General features: G+C 42.2%; 1 protein-coding gene across 14 annotated transcripts in view; it reads right to left on the bottom strand.

The window, feature by feature from the left end:
* ST3GAL3 (ST3 beta-galactoside alpha-2,3-sialyltransferase 3) overlaps window positions 1-24521 on the bottom strand; it is a 188461-nt gene that overhangs the window by 49971 nt on the left and 113969 nt on the right. For all 14 annotated transcript variants that reach the window (XM_033516304.1, XM_033516305.1, XM_015635889.3 and 11 more), the window contains 3 exons: window positions 21061-21155; window positions 8489-8552; window positions 688-783 (listed from right to left, as the gene is read on the bottom strand). In XM_033516304.1, coding sequence (XP_033372195.1) covers window positions 688-783; window positions 8489-8552; window positions 21061-21155 — 255 coding nt within the window. The remainder of the gene's footprint in view (window positions 1-687; window positions 784-8488; window positions 8553-21060; window positions 21156-24521) is intronic.

The raw sequence follows: 24521 nt of genomic DNA, 5'->3' as shown, positions 1-24521 counted from the left end.
ACCTGTGATTTCACATATCAGCACGTTTTTCAAGCATTCTGAGATGGCGCTGATCCAGGTCCTCAGCAAAAGTCCTAACTCTGACTGTGGTCCTTTGCACTCCCACCACTCTGCTTCTGGTGCCTTGGTCAACATTGTCATCTACCAAAGTATTGCCAATTTCTGGGGCACACTTACAGGTGTTTAATCACTGCTGGGTCCTCGCTCATAGAGGCTTCCTGCTTCCTAACATCCTTTGCTGCAGCATTCTTAGCCCATCCTAACTGTGAGGTGAAGTTCCAGGGGAATGTAACATGACCAAGAATACTCTCCTGAGCTACCACAGGGATACATCTGGGAGCAGATCCAACAGTGTGAGTTACTGCTTCACCACCTAACGGAATCACAAAAGCAGCAACTTTTAGAAAGGAGCTATGAAGGGAATGTTCAAGTGATATCATACAAGAGACCACATTCCCAAGAAGCTGTGGAGAACAGAAGGCTTGAAGAATGCCTTTATCTTTTGATGTGATTATCATTTATAACAAATCTTTTTAAGCTCATGTCTATTTTTACCTTCTCTGTAAGTTAATGCTTCTTCCATAGAAAGGGATACTGTCACTAATACAGGTTAAAGTTTGCCTGCATAGCAAGTGAACTGATAGAGAAACTGAGTATGTGACAAGAACTGTAATGCCAAAGACTCACCTGACAACAACATCATAGTCATCAATTTTTAACCCTAATGACTTATTTGCAAGGACTCCACCGTTTCCCACAATAATACATCGCCGGCAGCTGAGACTGTGGAAGAAACAGAGGAGAGAAGTGATTTTTGTAACAGAACTTCAAACACACAGAGAACACATGTTCAGTTTGCATGCATCTGAGAACTACAGGAAACCTCTGTAAATATTAAGAATTAAGAGGGGGACAGAGATACACTTGATCCCCAGCTCACCTCGTCATGCCCAGGCATTACATGTGATAAACTGCTTTCAACACCTCACACCACGTGTGGCCTAATGAGATGAGCTGTCAGGACAAGCAGCTCCTCTCCCCCCACACCCCTGATATGATGGGCTTGAATCAAACCCATCTGTTTACTTGAACCACCTCATTATTCATTCAGCACTGAAATAACAATAAACCAAAGGCTTAGTGAGGAAGTCTTCTCTCCAAGCAATTTTGTGAGTGCAGGCAGATCTTGCCAGGTTATCTGGGGTGTGCTCACCTTGCTGAGAGCAAAATTGCTGCTGTTATCATGAGACTTCAAGAGACAGAAAAACATTAAATGGAGAGGGAAAAAAGACCCCCACCCTCCCCCATACCTGTCCAGTAGGAAACATATCTGGAGATACAATAGGTGAGGAAACGGAAGGAAAATAACCTTCATTAACAAAGAAACAGGAAAGAGAAGGAAGAGAACAGTTTCTCGTGGAACCCCGAGTCATGAGAACTCTGCAGCAGATGTTAAAAAGTGATTTTGTTTTGAAGACAGAGAGAGGACTTCTTTCCAGCCATCTAATCCCAAATGCAGCTGGCTCTTCTGGCAATGTGCCTCCATCTCTGGTAGTTCACTGAAGGAATACGTGTCTGCAGAGCCTTTTTCGGAAAGGGTCCAAGGCAATCAGTTGTTTGGAGCAGATCCCTGAACTAGGCAGCCTTCCTAGTCCCAGGCACAGTCAACTGGTCACTTCTAGGCTGTCCTCTCTGTGATAACTCTAAAGAGCCAGCATGGGGGAAGCTCTGCCTATGTGAGGTCCCTTTTAGCAGAGCAGGAGTGCACTCAAAAGACTCAGCTAAACTGTTGAAGATCACTCTGCTGACAGAGCCATTAGCACCAAGAAATGCTCAGGAACAGCTTCCCCTGCCCAGATAAAGTTCCCCTGCAGATCCGAGCCTTTCCAAAAGAAAAAACTTCCTCATGCAGATGGACATATTAGCCCAGTGTCCCCAAGGGCTGAAGAAGCGTGTGTGTGTTTGTGATAATCAAACCACAATAGAGAAAGAATTTTATAGATAATGGCATAGCCAAAAAAAAACAACCCAGTTCTGGCAACAAGGAGAAATCAGACACAAGATCTCGTTCAAGCAATATACTGTGACAAAGAGGGAAGGGAGAGGCAGCCCCAAGTACACCAAAATGAGTGACAAAGATGGTAACAGCTTTGTCAAAACCTTCAAGGAAAAGGTGCTGAAGAAGGGAGAAAGAGACATAGTTCAGTTCTGGTCAAGTGATAGTTCAGAAAGAAATGCACTCTTTTGATGATTATGACAGGAAAGTTTGACCTCCTAAACAACAGACTGCTGGGTGAAATACTGTACCTTCTCTACTCAGCTGTCTCTCAGCTATGAGTCCTTTTGAATTTTCTGTTTTGAAGAAGAATACTGTGCTGAAATCCAAAGGCTGCAAGCTCCAGGCACTCCACTCTGTCCTCTTCCCACTTACTGTTAGGATGTTCTAACCAATTCTGAGTACAGATCTGCTTGTTTCAACCTCAAACCACTTAATTGCTTTCTTTGCTTTCCTGCTAAATTAAAGCACCATCTACTGTCAGTAGTCCCTTCCACATCTGCATGAGATCCACTTACTTACAAAGCACTGTGTATAAACATTTGCCTCTCACAGGACAGACTGGTGAGCATGAGCTGCTGCACATAAGATAAAAGAACCAGTTCCACCAGCCAAAGCTGTTCCAGCAGCTTCATAGTCCTGTTCCCACACAGGACTCACAGACTGATCAAAACCCACTCCTAATCTTATATTGACCATACAAACTGGAGTGAGTTCATCACATCTTGCACAGTATGGCAGCTCTTCTAGGTCTTGAGTCACACTTGCAGTACCTCCCTGAACAATTCTCAACTTCTCCCCAGATCTCCAAAGTAGTGAATCTGGAAGACCAGCATGTGGAGCTAATGCTGCTCAAGGCAGAGTGCCTTTTACACAGATTTTCCTTACATCATTCCAATCCTCTTCTTACAGTCATTGGTTTGCAGAATATAATCCTCATCTTGTAAACATCACCTGCATTGTTACCTCTGTGATGCCTGATTTTTGATGTGGCTCCAGTGAAGGATGCAACAAAATAGTCAAGACTGACTTGGCCCTCCTGCTTGTTACTTTCCCAGTCTTTAGTTCTGGCAAATTTTCCTAGTGGAATTTCACATTTTCTCCAGACTGGTTTTAGCCCCTGTGAACACCTGCCAGCAGGATTACACTAGAAGTGTTACTAAAGGATTAATTCTCAACTCTGACAACAACTTTTTAAAGCTGTGTAACATATCCTATGCCTAAAAAGGATACCTCTAAATGGTGTAGTATAGAATCAGAACATAATGGACTGAGACAAATAACTAATGTGTGCCTCTAAAAGTTTACCTTTATCATTCAAGCTTCTAGGTAATCTAAAAATATATCCTCTATATGGCAAGATTTAATTTCCACAAACCCAAAGCAACACAACATCAGTTATGCTGCCATCCTGCCTCTGTCCTCTGCAGGATTTTTCCTGCAAAACCAAACGAATCAACTTAGTTACCTCTTTATTATCTCCCATATTTCTTCAGGAATGGCACAACATTTGCTGTTCTATCAAACATTCCAAGAAGGGCTAAAAAGCAAACAGGAATAACAAAAAATTCTTTGTTTAAAACACTCTTCAGTGCTTACTGACTTTAAAAGACATATAATTGTCATTTAATATCCTTGTAGTAACTAATAAAAAAATCACAAAGTATTTTATTGTTGCTGTAAAATGAGACATCTTTCTATCTTTACCCCCAAAATGAAACAAATACTTAACTGAATGGTTCTGCCTTTACTCATCATAATTGATAGGTTAATCACTTTTGCCCAGCCTCATGTCTGAACCACTCTTCTACCCTCGTGATTCTGACATATTTAAATGCATTCTCCTTTTTCCTTAAGTATGCAGATAAGATTTTTCATTAGTAACTTTCTGACCCTAAGGTCTCATCTTTGATCTTCTAACAGCTTAAATTTCTTTCAAATGTATTCTGTCTACTGATTGTGCCTGTGCATGGGAAACCTGCACAGTCACTGCTGGCTCCAGGCAAGTTTCTAGGTGAAGAAATACACAGTGCAAGCAGCATCAGTTACAGCTCAATTGTTTCTCCACAAAGAAGTGTGCAAACACCTTTGTGCTTGTTTACACAGTATGTCAAAGCCCTATTTCTTTTCCAGAAGAGCTCAAGGATTGAACACATCAGACACAGCCCATGTTTCAGTTTGCTACCAGGGTGGTATGAAGGACGGTCATGGACTTCCCACAACAGATACTCCCTAAAGCCCTAAGCTGGGAGCTGCAGCCAGATGTACAGGCTCTTGACACAGATACTCCAAGGTTCAGTTCATCTACACGAAAAGCAGGATTCATGCAGATTTTCTTGAACAATATAGAACTGTAAACACATGTATGCGTTGTAGTGATTCCTATTTCCTCTTCTCTCTTATCAAAGTGCTTTAGGGATTTGTCAGGGGAGAAAAACCACAAAGCCTTTCTTTACGCAACTTTGGATCTGAAGGCTTTGAGGAAAGATATAACAGAATAATTAAGAAAAACATCTTTAGGGTAGCTGATGCTTAAGGAGGCTTAACATATTCTGGTTTGATCTAGCTGCTGTTACTTAAATAGGTGCTATCAACCTGAACCAGAGGGACACACACACCTCTCTTTTCTATCAAATCCCTTCCTCACCTGTTCAGGTAAAATAGTGCATTAGTAAAGACTGTGATAACTATAAGCTCAAACTCTCAGTTTTCTTTCATTACCAGCTGGAGGCAATAAAAAAAAAATAGTCAGGTTTTTATAATTATGTCTTTTCATAAGAAATTTACATGTCATCACCACGGAGATGTAACCCAAAAATTCACTGAAGTCCTGCCAGCAGATGGGCTGTGCAATTAAAAGCCAAGCCCTGATCCATTTGCAGAATGAGGGTCAGGCCACTGGAAGAGCCACTAAATCAAGCAGTGAAAATGCCAGCAATATAAGTGGGCCTGGAAGAGCCAATGGAGGGCAAGAAGTTTCAAAGATGAGGCCCACTGACATCTGTGAAAGGGAGAAAGACATGCTAGCTCAGAAGGAAGAGCTCAATGGTTCTAAAGAAAGTCCCCATGATCTCCAAACTTTTCCAGACAAGCTCAGGGGTGAGCTGTAACTACCCTTCCTAACATGACTGCAGCTCTACCTATCCCTGTCCTGGAGCAGGAGCAGGTTACCATTCAACACAACGGTGCTGTAATAAGGAGTCATGAAGAAAGCAAGGCACCAGGTACACTGTGAACAGGTGTGAACCACAGCCTTTGTTCACATGCCCTCCAGCTGCTGCTAGCTATAACACAATGGAGGGATTAGCTGAAGTGAGCTGGCAAAGCTGTGGGATGATGAAAAGTGCACGCATACCCGGAAGGATCACGTTTGCCTCGTTTCAGCACCATGTCAGTACATTGTGTCAGGAAAGGTGCATCAGGATGCCCTTTAGCACAGGAATAATCAAACAAACAAGTTAATTTCCAGGGCTTATGAGAGGCAAGTGAATGCAACTTCTCAAGGACCAGCTTTGTGAAGAAGGGCAGAAATAGAGAAGCTTGGGTAGGAACAAGACCAAAGGCTTGGTGTAGAGCTCCTTCACCACACAACTCTAATCCTCTCTTTGCTTCCTATGCTCTCACGAACTGCTCTGACCTCACCTTTCCTGCCTCTCCCACCCTTCCCCTGGGAAAGCTGCCTTCAGTGTATAGTTGCATGAACACTTATCCAATGGGCTGGGCAGTGCTCACCCTCCCCACCCATCCCAGCCTCTGCCTCTCCTGCTGCCATTTCAGCTCTGTGCCCACACAACCCTTCACTGGGAGGGGAGCTCTGGAAATGAAGTCACTGGAATGACCTGGGTTGAGAGTAAAACTTGTAAACTGGAATCATCCCACTGATCCACGTTAAAGTCCCTTTTCAAACAACAGCAGCAGCACAAGGAGAAGGGCAGCAACAGTAGCAAATATGGTTTCTAAGACTGGTTTTGCCAACAGAGAAAATATTGGTGTAACCCCTTTCTGAAAAGACGGTGAACCTGGAGCCTTTTTCGTGCTTCTAGAATCAGCCCACTAGACTTCTGAGAGCCTACAAGTGGAATGGCTCACAAGATCTCCCAAGCCCAACCCCTTGTACTTCACAGACTTGAGTTGTGTCTCTATCTAATCCTTCCACAATAAGACATGTTCTCAGTCCTTTATCATAGAACCAAGAATGGTTTGTGTAGGAAGGGACCTCTCAAGGTCCCCTAAGTCAGGCTTTCTCCAGTTGTTTCAAGGTGTTGAGCAAAGTGAAAGGTCTGGGCTTTCTCCTTAACCAGTGAGCAGGGAGGGAGTAGCTAAACTCAAGGTTCTGCCCCTGGCACACTGGTGCTGCCATGGAGGGGAACTGTTCAGATCTGCTTGGAGCTTGAGACAAGATGAGAAAGGAGCTAAGCTTCCTCCCCCAATCTTCATCAACTTTTTAGGAATCCAAAATGACATATACCCATTGCTGCCAGCACTGGAATTCCATGATGACCACAGCTCAAGAACATTTCTGGAACGATATCCAAGTCTTCATCTGTGCCCTACTCACCAAGCTGTTTTACCAGAGCAGCACTATGGCAGCCTTAACACCTCCTACAGTTCCCAAGCTCTTTCTCCTACTAACTTCTCTGTTGTAACTCCACCCATCTCCTCCTTTAGGCTCTCACTATGTAGCTTGCCATCCCAAGCCTTCTTGAGTTCCTTTCTCCCATATACACTTCTATTTTTATCCTTCCTAAGACCTGCTCACTTGGAAGGGCTTTGGGAGCTATTTGATTGTGACACAACCAACATCCACGGATACGGATTTATCACAATTCCCAAGGAAACAGTACTTCCACAAGATATCTGTGTGTTTATACACCACTAAACCTTGCTACTGCAATACCACAGAAATAAATGTCTAGCCCGTTCCTGAGGTCTCATTTGCACTTGGTATCTCAGGGATTTTGCATACATTTCACATGTATTGAATGTTAGACCTTTCTTCTCTCTTCACCAAACCCATTATAAAGAACACAAACCAAAGTGAGCAGATCATGCTAGAGTAGTTATGTTTCAGAATCTCCTGTGAAATTACTTTTCAAAGGCCTGAAACTTTCTACTTCTCACGAAGCAGGTGAGCAGCAAGGGTCACAATTACATTAACCTTTGCTGCAAGAATCTTCCACCTACCCTCTGTCATTAACACTAATTTCATATGAGCAGCCTTCTGAAAGAGTATATATGTAGATTTTTCAACAGATTAAAATCTTAATTCTCCAACCAGAATTGAGATAAACCCCAGATGGATGAGACTCAGTTCTGTGAAAAATCTCTAAGAAGGTCATTTGTAAAATGGTTTTACCTTCTGGACATAATTTCTCAAATTAACCCAAAGTCTGAAGGCTAACCCTATCTGGCACTGCTGTGAGGCAAGGCAAACTTCAAAGAAACCTAAATTAACACACAGACTGCAAAACTAAGAATAAACTTTCACACAGAGAGTAACTTCCAACTACAGCACGCAAGCTCTACAATCAGCGTGTGAGATGTGGAGACTACGGAAAGGCTGGAAAAGCGTATGAACATTGTTATGAAAAGTGGGCAGAGGGGGAGCTGGGCCAGGAAATAAAACCCATGTGTTTAGAAAGCAGGAACTGTGTTGGCAGCCTGGGTCAAGTACCACTGGAAAGAAGTATTACCAGCACTTTGAAAAGAGCTCATGTCCCAGAGTAAAACCCTCTGACAGCTTCTGAAAAAAACTACACCTAATTCAGGAGGTGGCACTAAATTAAACCTGCAAGACAAGTGAAAGGAATGACAGAAAACCAGGGACAGGAACGACCAAAGGACCATCATTGGGAAGCTGATTGTAAGCATGCCAGTGAGTTTCAGAAACAACTTCTACAACTGAACTGAAGAATCAAAGAAACTTCTTCTAAAGGCATCAATTCAAATACCACAGGACTGCTATCCTGTTCATCCTAGCACAGGCTTGGCCAATACAACCAACATTCCTGCCTTGAGAGTGAGGTATTAGTGAAAAACTTTTTAAAATAAACCAGTTCCTTCTTTCCTTCTAAAGTTTCTTGTGATCCTGCTGCTTTGTCAGAAAGGCTGGAAAAGAGCAAAGTGTTTATTGAAAACCTGCTATTTACTTATTTGAAAACAGGACAAGAGGATATCTTGCAACAACATATGAAACAAAAGATTAGGAAATAGTCAAAAGCTAAAGACTTTTTTTCTATTTATGTTTGACTTAACAGAGGTCTCCAGACTCTACAGATTTACTATAAAGAGGATTCAGTTTTCAGCTCCTGATTTACTCATCCACATCCAAATATATTGCCAATGATTTCTGCCAAAAAATGTCTAACAAAATTTATTTAGGACATATGGAAAAGAATCACTTCTACTCCTGTTCTGAAGGTCTCATCTTACCTGTCAAGAGCTGGAGTTAGACGATAATCTTTGGTTGCTGACAGGATGGCTTTGATTAGATTATCTGGGGAGAAAGGAAGAAGACATTAGGAACAAGTTTTCACTTCTAACGGAAATGAGAAACAATGTGGTGTAAAGCATCTGAAGCAGTTACTTGAAGGACCTGAAAGGTTCTCATTAGGAATGAACACTAAGTTGAATATTTTCTCTGGACAATGACCTTCACAAACAGCCCACAAAGACATGTTATGTGCCAAATTCTGATGCAGTGTGTAATTGCCTAGCATGGAGAGTGTCACAGGGAACAAGCACCGTACATTTTATAACAGTGATTTCATATCCACTGCCCTGAGATGGCAGTTTCACAAACATTTCAGATGTGAAAAGGCCAGCATCACTGTCACTGCTTGCTTTCAGAAAAGCTTTTATGCAGCTGAGTGGTGAACTGGATGCAGGAACAGAACCGGGTTAAAACAGATGCTTTTTATTCTGCAGGTTACTTTCAGTTTAGGTTCCTCAGCCTCTTTCTTCAATTAAAGCACCATTACTGTATAACAAAATGCCCACGGAACCACAGTCTGCACTGATACCCTGTGAATGCTGCAGCAACCAGATGATATAAGTTAATGCAAGCATAGGCATACACACAAATTAAATGCATTAAGCTGCAGAGGCACAATGATTACATATAAATCTATCAGATGTGGAAACTCTGGAATCTGCTTGCCTCTAGATTTTGTCATTTGTCCCTAATTTTTCCACCTTTCTTCCCCAGCGAGGTCCAAACTCCTTTACCATGGCTCAAATAGGGCCAAGAAGCAGCAAAGCTCTGGCTAGTCTGTATTTACAAAGGTACCAGTAATTCAGAATGTCTGTACTGGGTTTGATAAAAAGTCCATCTGCTTCCAAGTCCTGAGTTTAACTGTGGTCTTAAGCAGGTACCAAAGAGGTGAACAAAACCAAAGCCAACAGATACATTTCCCTGAAATTCTCTTTTGCTGCTCAAGTGTTTCCAATTCAGGGATTTCGTATGTCAGACATAGCTTCTTTGTATCTGGTAACCTGCAATGATTTCTAGTCCATGAGCTCAGAATCCTCCTCAATCCATATGGACATTCAATCACTTCCCTTTCCTAATTTTGAATATGGCTTCTCTGAGCTTCACTTATACTGGAAAAAATTGTGAACATTTAGTCCCCTTCCATCTTTGCTTGGGAGATTGCAAATAACTCTAATAACCTTAAATATATGAGTCAACTTGTTCAGAAGTTCTTAGGAAACACCAGTCAAAATGAACAAGTAAGTCTCATTTCTTTACAAAAGACTAAAAATGGTACAGAAACATTAAGGAAACTGACAACAAGTGATTTTCCACCTCAAATTTAAACAGCTTTCCTGACAAACAGTGATCACTGCAATAGGCACAGTTAAGGGAGACCCTTTCACATAAAGAATTCTGTTCTTCTCCACTGTGTCCTTCCTCAGCAGCAACAGGACAAATGTGTGGGATAAACACAGGAGCTCAAGGCAGCCCAAGTGCCAAAGAACTTTGAACGTAACAACAAGCTGGCCAGACACACAAAGGTGATAAACAGCAACTCTGACAATTACTTTGAGATTTGTGGAAGTTTTTGACATGGCAGCAGTGACAGCACCTGCCAACCATTACAAGCTGGGGAGTGTGATTACTTTCAGAACATCGCAGTTTAGAGTTGAGTATGGGACAAGGCAATTTATAAGGGTAAAAGCAACTTTGATAACAAAATAGTGGTGTTTAAATTTTCTTCATGAGAAGAATTTCTTCTGAATGCTATTCCTTTAAATCTGCTGTAACAGCAGTAGGTTGCTGTGACCTCTAATGGCACCATGCCGCAGTCCTCTCCTTGGCCTGCTTCACACCTTGGCTTTTTCTGAACAGCATACTTTACTGATGTTTTCCCACATTCCCAAAGAAGAGATCAAAGGATTGCATGTCAAGGGCTGCAACCTCCCATCTACCAAGCTTTTGTTATGCCAGGTTTGCTCTACCACCCACAAGTTACACCCTGCACTACTTGGAGACCATCTGATGGACTATTTTAGAAAGAGCATCAAAAGAATACAATTGAGTGATGTACTCAAATTATTCTGGTTTACTCATCTTGCCAGATAATTAGCAATGCTTTAGTGAATGCTCAGGAATGAAATAAAACTACTTTAGGAGTGGATATGGCAGCATTTGGAATGGAGGTGCTTCCCAAACAAAAGACAATTTTGAGCATTCAGTACAGATTATGAACAGACAAGCAGGAGATAGCTCTTCAGCAGTCCAACAATACATGGCATCCAAAAGGTTTGGAAGTTGCACAAATCTCAGTGTTACTATTCAAAACTGCTGAATGAAGCTCATTCAATAAAACACAAAGTACTTTGCTGTCAAGGGTTCACCCACAGCAGGAATGAAGGTGGCACCAGGTTCATCTGGTCTAGCCCTCTTTTTGGAAGCTAGGAGCAGGAGCTACAAGCCAGGAAAAGCTAATGGCTGGGGCAGGGGACAGGCACTAGATATTTCTGGTTGAGCTGGAGCTGTACAACACTGTTGCTCGTGTGGGCATCTGCACTTGCACCTTGACACTGGCCCTAGGATGGAAAGACAAGGCCTCCTCCAGGAGTTTCTGTACTTACTGTATTTTCCTGGGGAGAGGTTTGAAGGATCACCAGATGCTGCTGTGGCTGATCTGCAACCTTGGACAAGACCACAAAGCAGTAAGGAACAGTAAGGAGCCACTGGCAAGATCTTTTAATACAGCTGGGGCAAGCAAAGACTATGATCACAGATATCAGTGACCTGCACGACACAAAGCAGGGCTCACCTCCAGGCTGTGAGTAAAGAAAATTTGGCACCAGGAAATCAGGTGCTTTATGTAAAGTTAATTGATGAGATGCTCTCTCCAGGGTAAGAAACTGAAGGGGTGATGAGCACACTCTGCCTTATACACCTATGTACTGAGGGATAATAACGGTGCAAGTACACCTAACAAATACTACAAAGAAAAATTCCTTCCTGGTTTAAGTAACAGGATTTGTGCACAGCTGCTGCCTGGAAGTCAAGGAGTGAAAGAAGTTTTGCAAGGACAAAAGAAAGGCCAAGTTGTCTAGATGAACACATCAGCAGGGCAAGCAATCTACTGCAGTTTCCTGCAGCCATAGCCTGTTTATTGTATTTTTTTTTCTTGTCATGGACAATTTAGTTCATTGGGGAGAGTGGGAGATTATTTAACCCATTCATCTATCAACCACTATGCATGCACTCTTACTATAAAAACAAAGCAAGAAGCCTCTGCACATTTTTCTCCCATCTAGAGGAGGAGCTGACTACATTTATCTAAGAATCCTGAGTTATCTTGACATATTCTATCAACTTTGCCTTATAACATCAGAAGATTCAAAAGCCAGCTCGGTACTGCATGATTTCTCTGAACCCAAGTACATCTTGACTTCAGGTTGACCCTGAAATTTTCAGACATTTGGAAAAACTAAATAGTTAGAAATTAGGCAGACAGTGACCACACAGTGAGAACCAGCCTAAGTCTCAATTCTAGCCTTTTTCTCTGTTATTTATGTGAAGGAGTGGAGGAGACCTTCACTGTAAATGTCAACAACACTTAAAATTGTTGTTTCTAATGCAGAAACTTCTTGCTTGTATCACCAAAAAAAGATGGGAGGCCTTTTCAGTCCACAGGGCTTTCTGCAGGCATCTCACAGGGTCTACCTTCTGCCTGCCTTGAAAGTAGGCAAATTGGGATGTCTGTGCACTCTCAAGTGGCCAAGAGAAGAGGCCATAATTTTTCAAGTTGTCTGTACCAGCCACTTTCCTCAAACCCCAGGAAGCCTACACGTCCCTACTGCCAGCAGTGAGTGTGTGAACACCCTGCCTCAGGGTCAGGAACAGCGTGCTGCTGCAGGGCTGTGCACTTGCCCTGGGAGCAGTGACCAGTGCCCATCTCCACAGGTGGTCACCCAGCTGCCACCCCTCCAGCCAGCACTTCTGCAGGTCCCTGGGCATCAGCTCCAGCTTTTGGGAATGGACTGACTCAAGTGAGGTTGGTTGTCATTCTGTGAAGCCTGCCAGGAGACTCTGCACATGGGTCCCTATCCCACGATAACAGAATGCCACGTGTGTGTCAGCTTTGTGGGGAGAGTAAACTAAACACTACCAATGCTATGGATTAAACAAATCACAGTATTTACAAACAAGTTCTTAGCACAGGCCAGTGCACACGCTTTTTTCAATACACCCCCCAAAAGTTCAGCTTTGTATAAAATTCCTCCTTCAGCATTTTTTTACCTTAAGGTCTTGCTCCATATGGGAGCTGAGTAATGACCTTTAACAGAAAAATTTTTACATCTTTTGAGGAATGATCTTTACAATAGGTCAAGGGAGGTGATTCTTCTACTCTACTTAACCCTAGTAAGGTGGCACCTGGAGTTCTGTGTCCAGTTCTGGGCTCCTCAGGACAGAAAATATGGAACTCCTGGACCGAGTCCAGTGGAGGGCAACAAAGATGGTGAAGGGACTGGAGCATCTCTCTTATGAGGAAACGCTGAGGGAGTTGGGCCTGTTCAGCCTCGAGAAGAGACAACTGAGAGGAAACCTCATCAATGTCTGTCAGTCTCTGCTGAAAGGAGGTGTCAGAGGATGAACTGGGCTCTGCTCAGTGGTACCAAGCAATGGTACAAGAGGAAACAGGCAGAAACCGATTCCCAGGAAGTTCCACCTGAACATGAGAAAAAACTTCTTCACTGTGCAGGTGACTGAGCAGTGGGACAGGCTGTCCAGAGAGGGTGTGGGACCTTCCTCACTGAGGACATCCCAGAACCATCTGGATGCAATTCTGTGCAATGTGATTTGAGATGAAGCTGCTTGAGCGGGGAGGTTGGACCAGATGACCCAGTGTGGTCCCTTCCAACCTGACTCATTCTGTGATTTGCCCAGCACGAGGCCATAGACCCAAGTCTCATCACATGTTTTATTCTCTCTTCCAGAAACACCATGTCCAGCTGTAGACACTCATTATTATTCGTACCTTTGTGAAGCTGGGAATCCAGTGGTTATAACAAGTATCACAATGTGTCTGAAATTCCCTGCACAACTTCTTTTTATTATTGATCAGTTAACTTTAAGAGGTCAATGCAGGAAAAAGCATCTATGAAGAATTCCAGAACTTAGCAGTACACTGCAAACATGTGAACTGGCTCTCAAAACCAGCTAACTACAAGCTGAGGAATCTATCCCCAGATCAAAACTTGTGTGTAAATAACAGGAGAGTGGTTTCCTGAGGTCACTAGCTGTACCAGACTCAGGCGGTTTACTGGAAATACACTTTACTAACAACAGGATTTTAAACTGCCACTCCTCGCAAGATCTCCATTGATGATTTTTAACAACATTAAGACAAGAGGCATATACTGTTGCCTAGACACAAAACAAAAACAAAAAAAGACTGAATGTGCATGGTATCCTCCCTAGCATTTTTAGAAGAACCTGGCATGCATTAAATGTAAGCTCCATTAAAGCCCTTAAGGCCTTTTTTTATAACAAGATATAAATAAAATACATAACATTTGGACTCTTCATTTACATCGTCATTTTAGAGCCTTCGGGGATTTTTTTTCTAAGCTTTTCTTCACAACAAAGAGTTTGTTTTTTTAGAATACAAGCTAAGTTCCCAACATAATCCCAGGGCTTGGAAAGTTGGAACATTAATTTAAAAAACAATTATGCAAAAAAATGGGTAACATTTTGCAATAACTATGCATTAACAATTTTGATCTAAACTTGAGTTCAATGCACAGGAAGCAATAAAGTCTGTAGAAAGAGGCAAATTCACGCCAAATAAAAACAGTCCTTGAAAGATACACAGTGTGCTGGTTAAATACAAGCAGGAAAATAAATACAGTTGTTATATAGGGCTCTGAATTTTTGATGACCCTTCACAGGTGGCCAGGCAATATCTCCAAGACCAAAAAACTCAGTAACTACTACACTGATTCCTAATTCTTCTGCCCCTTGCAGAAGCATTAATAAAGGGCACTTGAAAATACAACAGCCAGAGAAGATTTGCTCTTCAGGAGGCAGAAGAGAGGAATAATGCCATATCCATGTTTCCATTGCAATTCAATATTTCTGTGAAGAACTCCAATATATGGAGTCATCCAATTAACTGCAAACTTAAGGTTTGCATCTCCCTTCTCAGTGAGTTTGGAGCAGGACTATTCCTTAGGAACACTCAGCAGCAAAGCATCAGTTTTGATTGAAATAAGGGACTGCACTGTTATACTTTCATCAGGAGAGCTCAAGAATGAGAAGGGATTTAACTTCAAAATTCACAACATAACTTCCCTTTACAAGTTTTATTCAGTAATGAAAAGTCAACCCTCTACCTCCTCTGAAACTTTCAACTTTTTTCCCTCTTCAAACCACTAATTTAATTTCTTCAGGCTATAAAATCAGCTAAATTCCCTGGGGAAACATCAACATTTTTATATCTATATTCCCACGTGATAATGGCAACTATTACCAATTTTGGTAAAATGCAAAATTCTAGTGGAATCTAGTCCAGAAATGTGCCTCCAACTCAGGAAGAAACAACAGTCTTGTTAATACCTACTCTGAACAGAACTACTGGCTATACTTACTTGTGCTTCTTCTTTTCTAGTAGAGGGATAAGACATGAAGAGCAAAAGAATGCTTATGGTAGGAAAATCATCCGTACAACAGAGTACCACTAAGAAAATGAGGATAAAGTTGGAGAATTAAAGCATAAAATGCCTCATTCAGACCTAGCCAAATGTAGGCAAGGTGTCTGCATGTGGTACTCCAGTCTTTACAGAGAGAAGGTTAGGTTAGAAAAGACCTACTTTTCTAATGTTTTCTTTTCTTGAATCAGCTGTAAATTTTAATTGTCATGTCCAACTGAATATGTTTTCTCAGAGATTAAGTATTGCTCATGCCAAGAAAGCCAATATAAAAGAAAAAGCTGTGCAATAACATCATGAAATGCCAACTTTTGCAGGCCTGAAAACTCAACATTTTCACTGGAGATGAATGACCTCTGCCTCATGAGACTACTGAACAACTGCTGAGCAGCACTGAACCATGGCTTTTCCCAGGAGCACTGACACAAAAGAAAACATCCAAATAAAACCAAGTACAAGAACAGTTAATCATTGCACAATACATCCATTAGCATTGGTGGTCTGGACAAAGATTTAATTCCTTTGTCACTGAATGTGTTACCAGTTCCAGACATCCCTCCACTATCAAGTGGAAATACAAAGTCTCCTGGCCAGTAGTTCATATTACATTTGATAAAACTGTAACATTTCAAACATGTTCTTAATATTCTCTTAACACCATGGGGAAGAAATTGCTTCCTAGTGTCTTGATGGAAGTGAAATTCTGAGATGGTGACAAGAGAATCACTCCCTAAGAAATAACTATCACCTTCAAAGACAAACTGATTCAGGGCCAACAAAGCAGCCTCTCTGCTCAAAACAACTCAGCAGGAACAAAGGTGGAAGTGAAGACCTATAATTACTGCTAAGCAGTGACACAATTACTGAACAAATGCATGGAAGAAATATTACATTGATCATGTCTGTTTAGTTTATGTATGCTGTGCCATATGTTTTCACTTAAGTTCAAAAAAACTGCAGCAACTCTCCCATCCTCATTACACAGAGAGAATGCCAGATACCAGCTACTCTTTCTTATGAAAGCCTTTTATATTCTTCAAACCACATGTACTGAGAAATTCTATTAATAGTCAGGTATTTACCCAGTCTTGTTTGTTGCCCTTCTCCAAATAACTCTTTCCTTTTGCTTTAGCTACAGAGGTAAATTTGGGGAGGAGGCCCTCTGGGATTAATAATCTTACTAACACTATAAACAATTTTTCCATTGCTTATCCATTGACAAATTTAACCCTGAGAGCAGTGCACATGCTAGAGAATCTCTGCAACTACGTGGACAGCATGGGCATATTCATAGCTCCATAATTATATTGATAAAAGCACTGCTAGAAAAGGGTGCAAATCCAAAAGAAGAAATTTCAATTTAGAATTAAAAAAAACCCTCCATGTGACTTGTTTAAGAGCCCAAGACTGCTGCAGTCTCCCTGCGCTTCACTGAAAAAAGTTGCAACAACTGACTTGGTGGGTGCTGGCAAAGAATTCCTACAAGCAAATTATACCCTCACAAATGGTGAAACATGGGAGGCACTCCAACATCCTAGTTAATGCCAAAACAATAGCCTGGGACACAGGAGGGTGCGCAGCAACTGGAGCTGTCCCCCACAGGAACTCTTGACATTTGAAGCTTTTAGAGTTCCAACTTCTTGTTACAGTTTGATCTTGACAACTGTGAGAGTTGACCAATTTCATCATGTTCCTCACTTTGGCTATAAACACACAGTAAACAACTTGGCAGCGGGGCATGGGCCTGCACAGTCCTACTCGAGTCCATACTATTGAAGTGTTAGCACAGTCCCAGATGTGCTCACCAGGGCCAACAAACATCCTCCTCTACAATTCTCACGCATTCACAGGCAAATACAGGCCAGTGACCTTTCTTGATAGGAAGCCTGGACATAGCCACTCTATTTTTGTGGGGGGCAGGGAGTTAATCTGTTTGAACAATGAGCTCAACAGCGTTCACGACCACAGGACAACCGCTTTATTTATTAATAGGGACAGAGTCATCGTTTCCAAGCACTTAGAGTGGCCCATGCCCCAGACTCTGTCAAATCCCACAGTAGGAGACAACAAGTTTGATGTGGCAGACAATCTCAGTTTTTAAAAGTAAGTGCAGTCAAACATGACACTGGCCTGTTTGTCAACACGGCCACTCCTCATTTAGAAAATCTTGATCCAGATTCTGAAATATAATCTCATAGGTTCCCACCCAGCTGCAGAAGTCACTGAGCAAAACCAAGATCCACTGGCCAAACTAGATACTGGTAGTGACCATTTATGGTCTCAAAACATAATCACACCTCTTCATACCTATTATTTCCCCTATTGTCTGCACACAGAGGAAGCCAGAGTTTCCACAAGGTCTACAGACATCTGTGATGAATGCAACAACATCTTCAACCTGCTGGATTAGCTCCAATACTCCTGATAACTCTTACCTCTGCTTTTGTTCCAGGTTGCTGGGCATTGTGATCAAGTAATTAGGACCAATCCTTGGTCCAGATCTTTGGTGAGCAGTGAACTACAAAACATACTAAAACTCTGACCATTTAAGACAGGTTAAGGAAAAGGTACAACGGCTGCTCTTATGCTCCTCTTCATCTATTTCTAATACCTAGCTGAGGACTCTCAGAACCACTATTCAAAGAGAGTTTGCACAAGACTTTGTACCACACACCTCATCTCAGGAAGCCCTGCTCACAAAGCAGGCAGCAAGGCTGTCACCTGCTTGTTCTGTGCCTCTTTCATAGCATGCAAGTAATCACTAAGGCTGTTAACTGACAATAGCAGCAGTTTCTTATCTGACACAAGGTTGTGCAGTATTTCTATTGCAATAGTCCATTTCACAACCAGCAGCATTCAGGGGAAAGTCTAAAAGCTTTCATATTCAGGACCATATTCGCCTTCAGGGCTTCTACACACAAATGGTCTTGCCAAGAATGGAGCACTCTGTCCACAAAACCTCCTTGCCTGGGCTAATGGCCAAATCAGAAAATAACCACTGGAGTGAAGGAGCAAGAAATCTTTCACAAAGAAACACTGTTAATCTTTCACTGTTAAACACTGTTCTGAGTACTTTTAAACATCTGTAAAGACAGGAGAACTATCTTTACAATCAGATTCTCATTGGAGAAAATTAAAATCTCTGACGGACTGTTGTCAAAATGATCAGCATACTGCCATCTCCTTGATATGATAACCTTTGAAGAGCAGTAGTCCTGCCCTGAAAATTTCTGAACCATTTCTACTATTTTACATGTAATTTATAGAGACGTGTTATTCCAAATTAGTGCAGTCCTGTAGACAATACTCCTCAAAAGCTGCTTTCCCCTAAATATTGCAAGACTCATTCTTGCAATCTTGGAACTGTCCTTTCTTGGACCAGTAAACACAAAGTGATGGATTAAAAAGGACTTCATTCAGCTTTTTTTCAGAGACAAAGCAAAACTTAGGTAAGAATAGAAACTTGACCAAGAGAAAGCAAAAATGGTGGAATAGCTTCCAAGCTACCAAGAATAACTTGATTTCATAACTGTAGCACTTCCAAGCTACCACAGATTAATTTCTAGAAATTTCTTGGAACACAAAGCATTACTGAAAGCAAACTCAATCCTGTAGCCATATTTCACACACAAAAAACGCAAACCCAAAAGTACTCAAAAAAACCCAAAAAAAGCCATTTTTTGCACTTGGAATAGATCACAGTGACTTAAAAACAGCAGGTGATATTCACCACAGTTCTCAGCAAGGTCTTGCCATTACCATCTCAGCTGCAGTCAGTGTCTACAAACACCAACCACCTTTCCCAGTGTGATGCATGTTGGAAACCCCAGCTGACAGTGTCATGGGGCTGCCTAACACAGAGCAGAGCTCCTGCCCCATCTGCCCCAACACAGCCACCCTGACTATGACATGACTAGATGTGTATAAGAGACAGGCCTAACACAGAGCAGAGCTCCTGCCCCATCTGCCCCAACACAGCCACCCTGACTATGACATGACACTCCTTTTCCTGTGCACATCCCAGCTCTGAGAGTCTTCACCTTGCACCAGCACATCACTGAGCCCCATGCTGCCTGCCTGGATCGTTTGTTTGGATATCATTAGACTGCCCTGACTGAAAGCCCTAATGAGGTGCTGATCCCATCATCCAATCCATCGTCTGAGCCCAAATGCATCCCATGGGACAGCCAGAAAAGACTGATGCGAGAATTCCAAGTGATGTGTAACATGAAAGGGCGCCATTCGCATCGCTAGAACTCACAGCCTGTCAGCACGGCCATTAGAAATCCGGGGCTACACAGATTTATAATTCAACCCTCCCACACACAGAACTTGCTCCGGAGTGAAATTTGGCACAAAATTCAGTCCCAGGAGGGTGTTAAAAAAATAACCTATTCAACAGTTTCCGTCCCATGGCTACAGCTCACAGCCATTTAAATAATGGCAATTTCTCATTTCTCTTTTTAACTGAGGAAATCCGATATAAAACACCAGATTTACATAACATTGCAGTGGTGATACAATCTGGCAACAAACCCAGAGAGAAGGCTGCCAGAGCCATTCTGTCATTCTTTTTTGGTGAATTTCTCCATTTGGATTCAGTTTAATGGAATGATTTTTATTAGGTCCAGCTGACATCACACGTAACCTGCAAACCCCACCTCCACCCTGGCCAGGCACCTTGCCCTAGCTCTGTACACCTCGTGTGCTGGTTAGAAGGGGACGAGCCCTCCTGTGGCCACAGCAGCCTCCCACTTGCGCTGCCACTGTTAGTTCTTTGCTGCAAACTCTGCTGGCTGATTTAGAGGACAATAATTAGCATCCCATTGAGCTGCAAAAGACTGAGTGGACAAGGAATGGACAAAACAAAGAAGGGAACAGATGCAAGCCAAAAGCAATTTGTCAGTAGAGCCTTTGATTTGATCAGAGATTGTTCTGACAACTACCACACCTGCTTCTAGGGAGAGACACAGAACCAAGCTTTCTGGGGCTGCAGTTCTTTCTCCACCAGGTATTTAAATTCCTACAGGATTATCTGTAATCTTCCAAGTTGATGCAATGCCACAAAAAGTTCTTAAATACACAGGACCTCAGACAGTCCACAGCAAATCACTGCAGAGAGCACAAGCCTTCTGCTCCACCACCACTTGGACAGAGAGGCTGTGACAGTACCTGGGACAGGTAGGAGCTTGTCACCCCAAAACAGATCATCGTCTGGGTGGGCTACTGGCTCCCATCTCATCCAGCAGCCACCACTCCTGCTTTCCCACATCACACCCCAGACACAGCCTCTGCTGCCTCGCTCCAGCTGGAGGACAAGGCATATTAAAATTATCATCAAAGCATCTGAACATACTTTTCGTACTTGTTATTTAAGTAAATAAGTAGCCCAACTATAAAATTCTATGAGAAGAAAATGAAGATTTGTATCAGTGGTCAAGCCCAAGGCATCTTTCCTGTTCTTTGTAGAATTACTGACTTAAAGGTACTTCAAACCAGTTTGAACTCTGCTGCTGTCAACAAAGCTGCTGCAAGGTTCTCTGGCAGCTAATATCAAAATGCTTCTTCAAGAATGCGGTCATTGGTCTAAATTGCCATTGTTGCACTGACTCTCCACATGTACTAAACCATCTTCCATAAGGCCAGCCTCCAAGGTCCACAGTCCAGCTGTAAAAACCCTTCTGCATTTCTGAGAACTACATACACAATAATTCTCTCAAACAAAGGAAATAAACTGAGCCCAAAGGACCACCTGAGTTTTCAAAACAGAAAAGAAAATGGGGGAAGTATCTGCAGAACCACCTTCTTATCCAACAGCTACAGTTTTCTCATACCTTGTCCTTTAATTCCAAAGGGGGGTACAAAGTCCCTGATACGTGCCCATTTCCTGAAGGAATCATCCAAGAACATTGGTGCCGGCTTCGAGAACCTGAGAAAAACAAAATGAGAAAGAAATTAACTCCTGGACTAGGAAGAATAAACTTCTGCAGAAATGTTGAGAGAATCCATACCTAAGTGCTGATTCTCATTGTCACTGGCAACAGAGTAATGTGGAAGATTTTATTATTACCCAAAGATGACTGCAGTGAAACAAACCTGTCAGAATTTGTGCCACAAGGACACTCAAATCACTCAAGCTGTGAACCTAGCGATCACTTCCACTCAACAATTTAGAACTGCCCCAGTACAGTTTGGCTATTAACTTAGCTACAATAATTTGTAAATTGCAAGCAGGGTTTAGGCAGTTTAACTTCCAGCTTTGTGAGCCCAAGGCAGTTTTTGTGCTGTGAGGAGTCTGCTTTGGCCTCACTCGTGCACATACACAGCAGCTATCACCACACAGGCAAGAAAGAAAACAGTTCAGGAGACATGAAACAGCTTGTAGTGTACAGAGAAAGGAAATGGAAATTCAGTGCCTTCTGCATTCATTAACATATAAATGATTCAAGAGACGTCCCTGCCAAACCAAACAGTTATGATCTATCCAGAATCCCCTACAAAAGAGAGACCTAGTCCTTCTTAACCATGTCATTATGGAAATACACTATCCTAATTATATCCTCACCACACAAACACAGCAGCTAGTAAAAATTTGCCTCTTCTAAAAATGATTGCTACAGTGGCCAGAGAAAAGGAAACAGTTAGCAAATATAGAAACATTAACTTCCATATGGGACCATTTCTGAGTGTATCAAGTATACAAAAAAGCACGCTAATTCTATTAGAAATGTGTTCATTCAATTGTATCAAACAGTGGCAGAGATGTTCTGGATCAAAATCAATCCCACCATGAAAAGAAATGCACTCCATGTTCAGAGTAAGAGAAAACACCTCCACTGCAGAGCAAGGTACATGCCCCTGAAATAGATCCAGCTTGGCCAGCCTACACATGGGAGCAGGACAGATGTAACCCACGGGTTTAGCTTCCCTTCAGGCTGTTTCTGTACTCAGTACACAACTATTGAAGCAATCAGATAACCTTTGGCCTTCAACTAGATGATTTAGGATAAACTCATCTACAGTGTGCCACAGCCAGGTACAGAGCAACAATTTCAAGCAGCAGCACAGTGAGGAAAGAATGGAATGAAATCTAAATTATAAACTGATCAAAGTGAAGTCCTATCATAGATGCCCAGTAAATAACAGATGCAGAAATCTATGGAAAGGGGAAAGAGCCCCAGAGGATTTAACAAAACTAGAAGACTCGGATTCACCCATGCATACTGCTTCACATCCACTCATGCAATCTTTAATAAGATCATTTATAACCATAAAAGCAAGATGCACATATGACATGGCTGATCTAGAAGGAAAGGAATGTTTTTCCAGAGCTGAGAATACAAAAGCATATATATAACTTGATCTGGGAAAAGGTGGAAGAGGTATGTTAGATATATTAGAGCTTCTGAAACTTTCAAATAAAAACACCCCACAAGCCTATTTAAAAACAAATAAAGAACAATACAGTATTAACTGTAACACATTTACTCTGAAAATACCCATAAAGCTTAAATAACCTGACAAATTAGTTCAATGTTTTCTCACACATCTTGGTGCACCAAAGCATAATTATTATGTTTCCCTGGGGGTTCTCCAGGGACTTATCTCCACCTCCTTCCAACATCAACAGCAGGAATCTTTGCAGGACTGTCATGCAATGCAAGAGCTTTTATAAACTGAAGGGCTACAGCACAGGTGTTCACAGCCCTTCCTTTACAGCCACCCCTTGAACTCTCAGTAGAAGCCAGGTCCCACAGAGTGGTCCCTGTTCTCCCCACACAGCAGCATTGCCTGGGGCTCACCAGCACCTTGGGGCTGCTTTGTAAGGTCACCAAGCTACTCTGGTTGCTGCTGTGACATGCAGTCTCCAGGAAAAACTTGGGCATTTCAGAATATGCATATATGAGCAGGTTTTATTCTCTCCTCAAGAAATAAGAGGATGCAAGAGGATACTCATTGCAATGTAAATAAAACCTCTGCCAACTCAGTTCACCTGTTCAAAAGCACAGGATGAGAAAGAAGGCTCAGGCTATAAGGTCAGGCCTAACTCAGAAGCTGGTGTTATTTATACTTGCAAATCTGGAAAAGACAGCTTACAGTAGTCTGATGTGGAGTGAGGAGTGCCTCTCCCCGATGCAGATCCCCATTTACAAGGTGCCTGGTAAAACCAGGAGGCAAGTCAGATCCTCCTAAGATTCCCTGAACCACAGGGGAATTCCCAAAATCAGCTGAAGCTCAAGGCATGACTGATCCAATGCTCTATGGTATCGCTTCTGCATGTAACAACCAGGGCACCAAACTGATGCCAAAAAGGGTGAAACGATCATTGACCTTTTTATTATATTTGCTACAAGTAAATGTAGGGATTTTTCTAGCAAAGAACACAATAGCCTTAGACTAGCTGCTATTATTTGGTAATACTTAATATTCCTGTATACAGGGCCAGGGAAACAGATTTTTAATTCATACTTTTGCTTCATTTAAGAAGGAGGAAGAACAGTATTGGGGAAATATTATATCCATATGGGAAAAAAGGGAGCAAGTTAGAAGATATTTTGCTCCCATAAATCTTGCAAGTAATTCTGTTTTGGAAATATGAAGAAATTCTGAATGCTGTAAGCTCATGTGCTGATGTCCAGCAGTGACAGGGAAATGCTGTCTGCCAGACTCTCCAGGACCATGGCTGTTCTGTCTCAGCTCTGAACTGCATCTGGCGTATTCCAGGACCCTTCAGGAAATATTGGGATTTTCCTCAAACAGGCCATGGGACTGCTCTCTGCAGAGCACCCAGAATGCATCCCAAGGAATGCACAGGAGTTTGTCAAACAGAAAAAACAAATGTTTTCGAATGATGCTAGAATTCTGCATGTACTGAGCAGCTTGGTACGGGATGCTGCATTTTGCCCGTCACAGCTGCCTAAAGGCAGGTTGGTTTCACTGGCAACCACCGCTCCAGACCCAAAACAGGTTTGTGCTCCTTCAGAAAACGGCACAGAAAGTGAAAATTTAGATTTTTCAGATTTAAATTTTAAGTGCTTCCTCTCTACCCCACCCCAAATTTGAGGACAGACATAACGCGATCTCATTGCACGTACAGCCTGAAAAGTTGAGGAATTTGGCTGCTTGTGGCACACACTTATGACCTGTGTAATTTGAGAGAGAAATGCCAAGTATCTACATTCTCTAGTTTGAATGGCATACCCTGCTAAAACACAAATGACATCTAAATGGACTAAATGCTTGACATGATAATTGTGAGGTACAAAACAAGTCTCTCCCAGTTCTCAAGTTTGAA

The sequence above is a fragment of the Parus major genome, chromosome 8 (genome assembly GCF_001522545.3).
Source record: "Parus major isolate Abel chromosome 8, Parus_major1.1, whole genome shotgun sequence".
NCBI classification, from domain to species: domain Eukaryota; kingdom Metazoa; phylum Chordata; class Aves; order Passeriformes; family Paridae; genus Parus; species Parus major.
The sequence above is the reverse complement of the archived record's forward strand: the minus strand, read 5'-3'. Positions and strand labels throughout refer to the sequence as shown.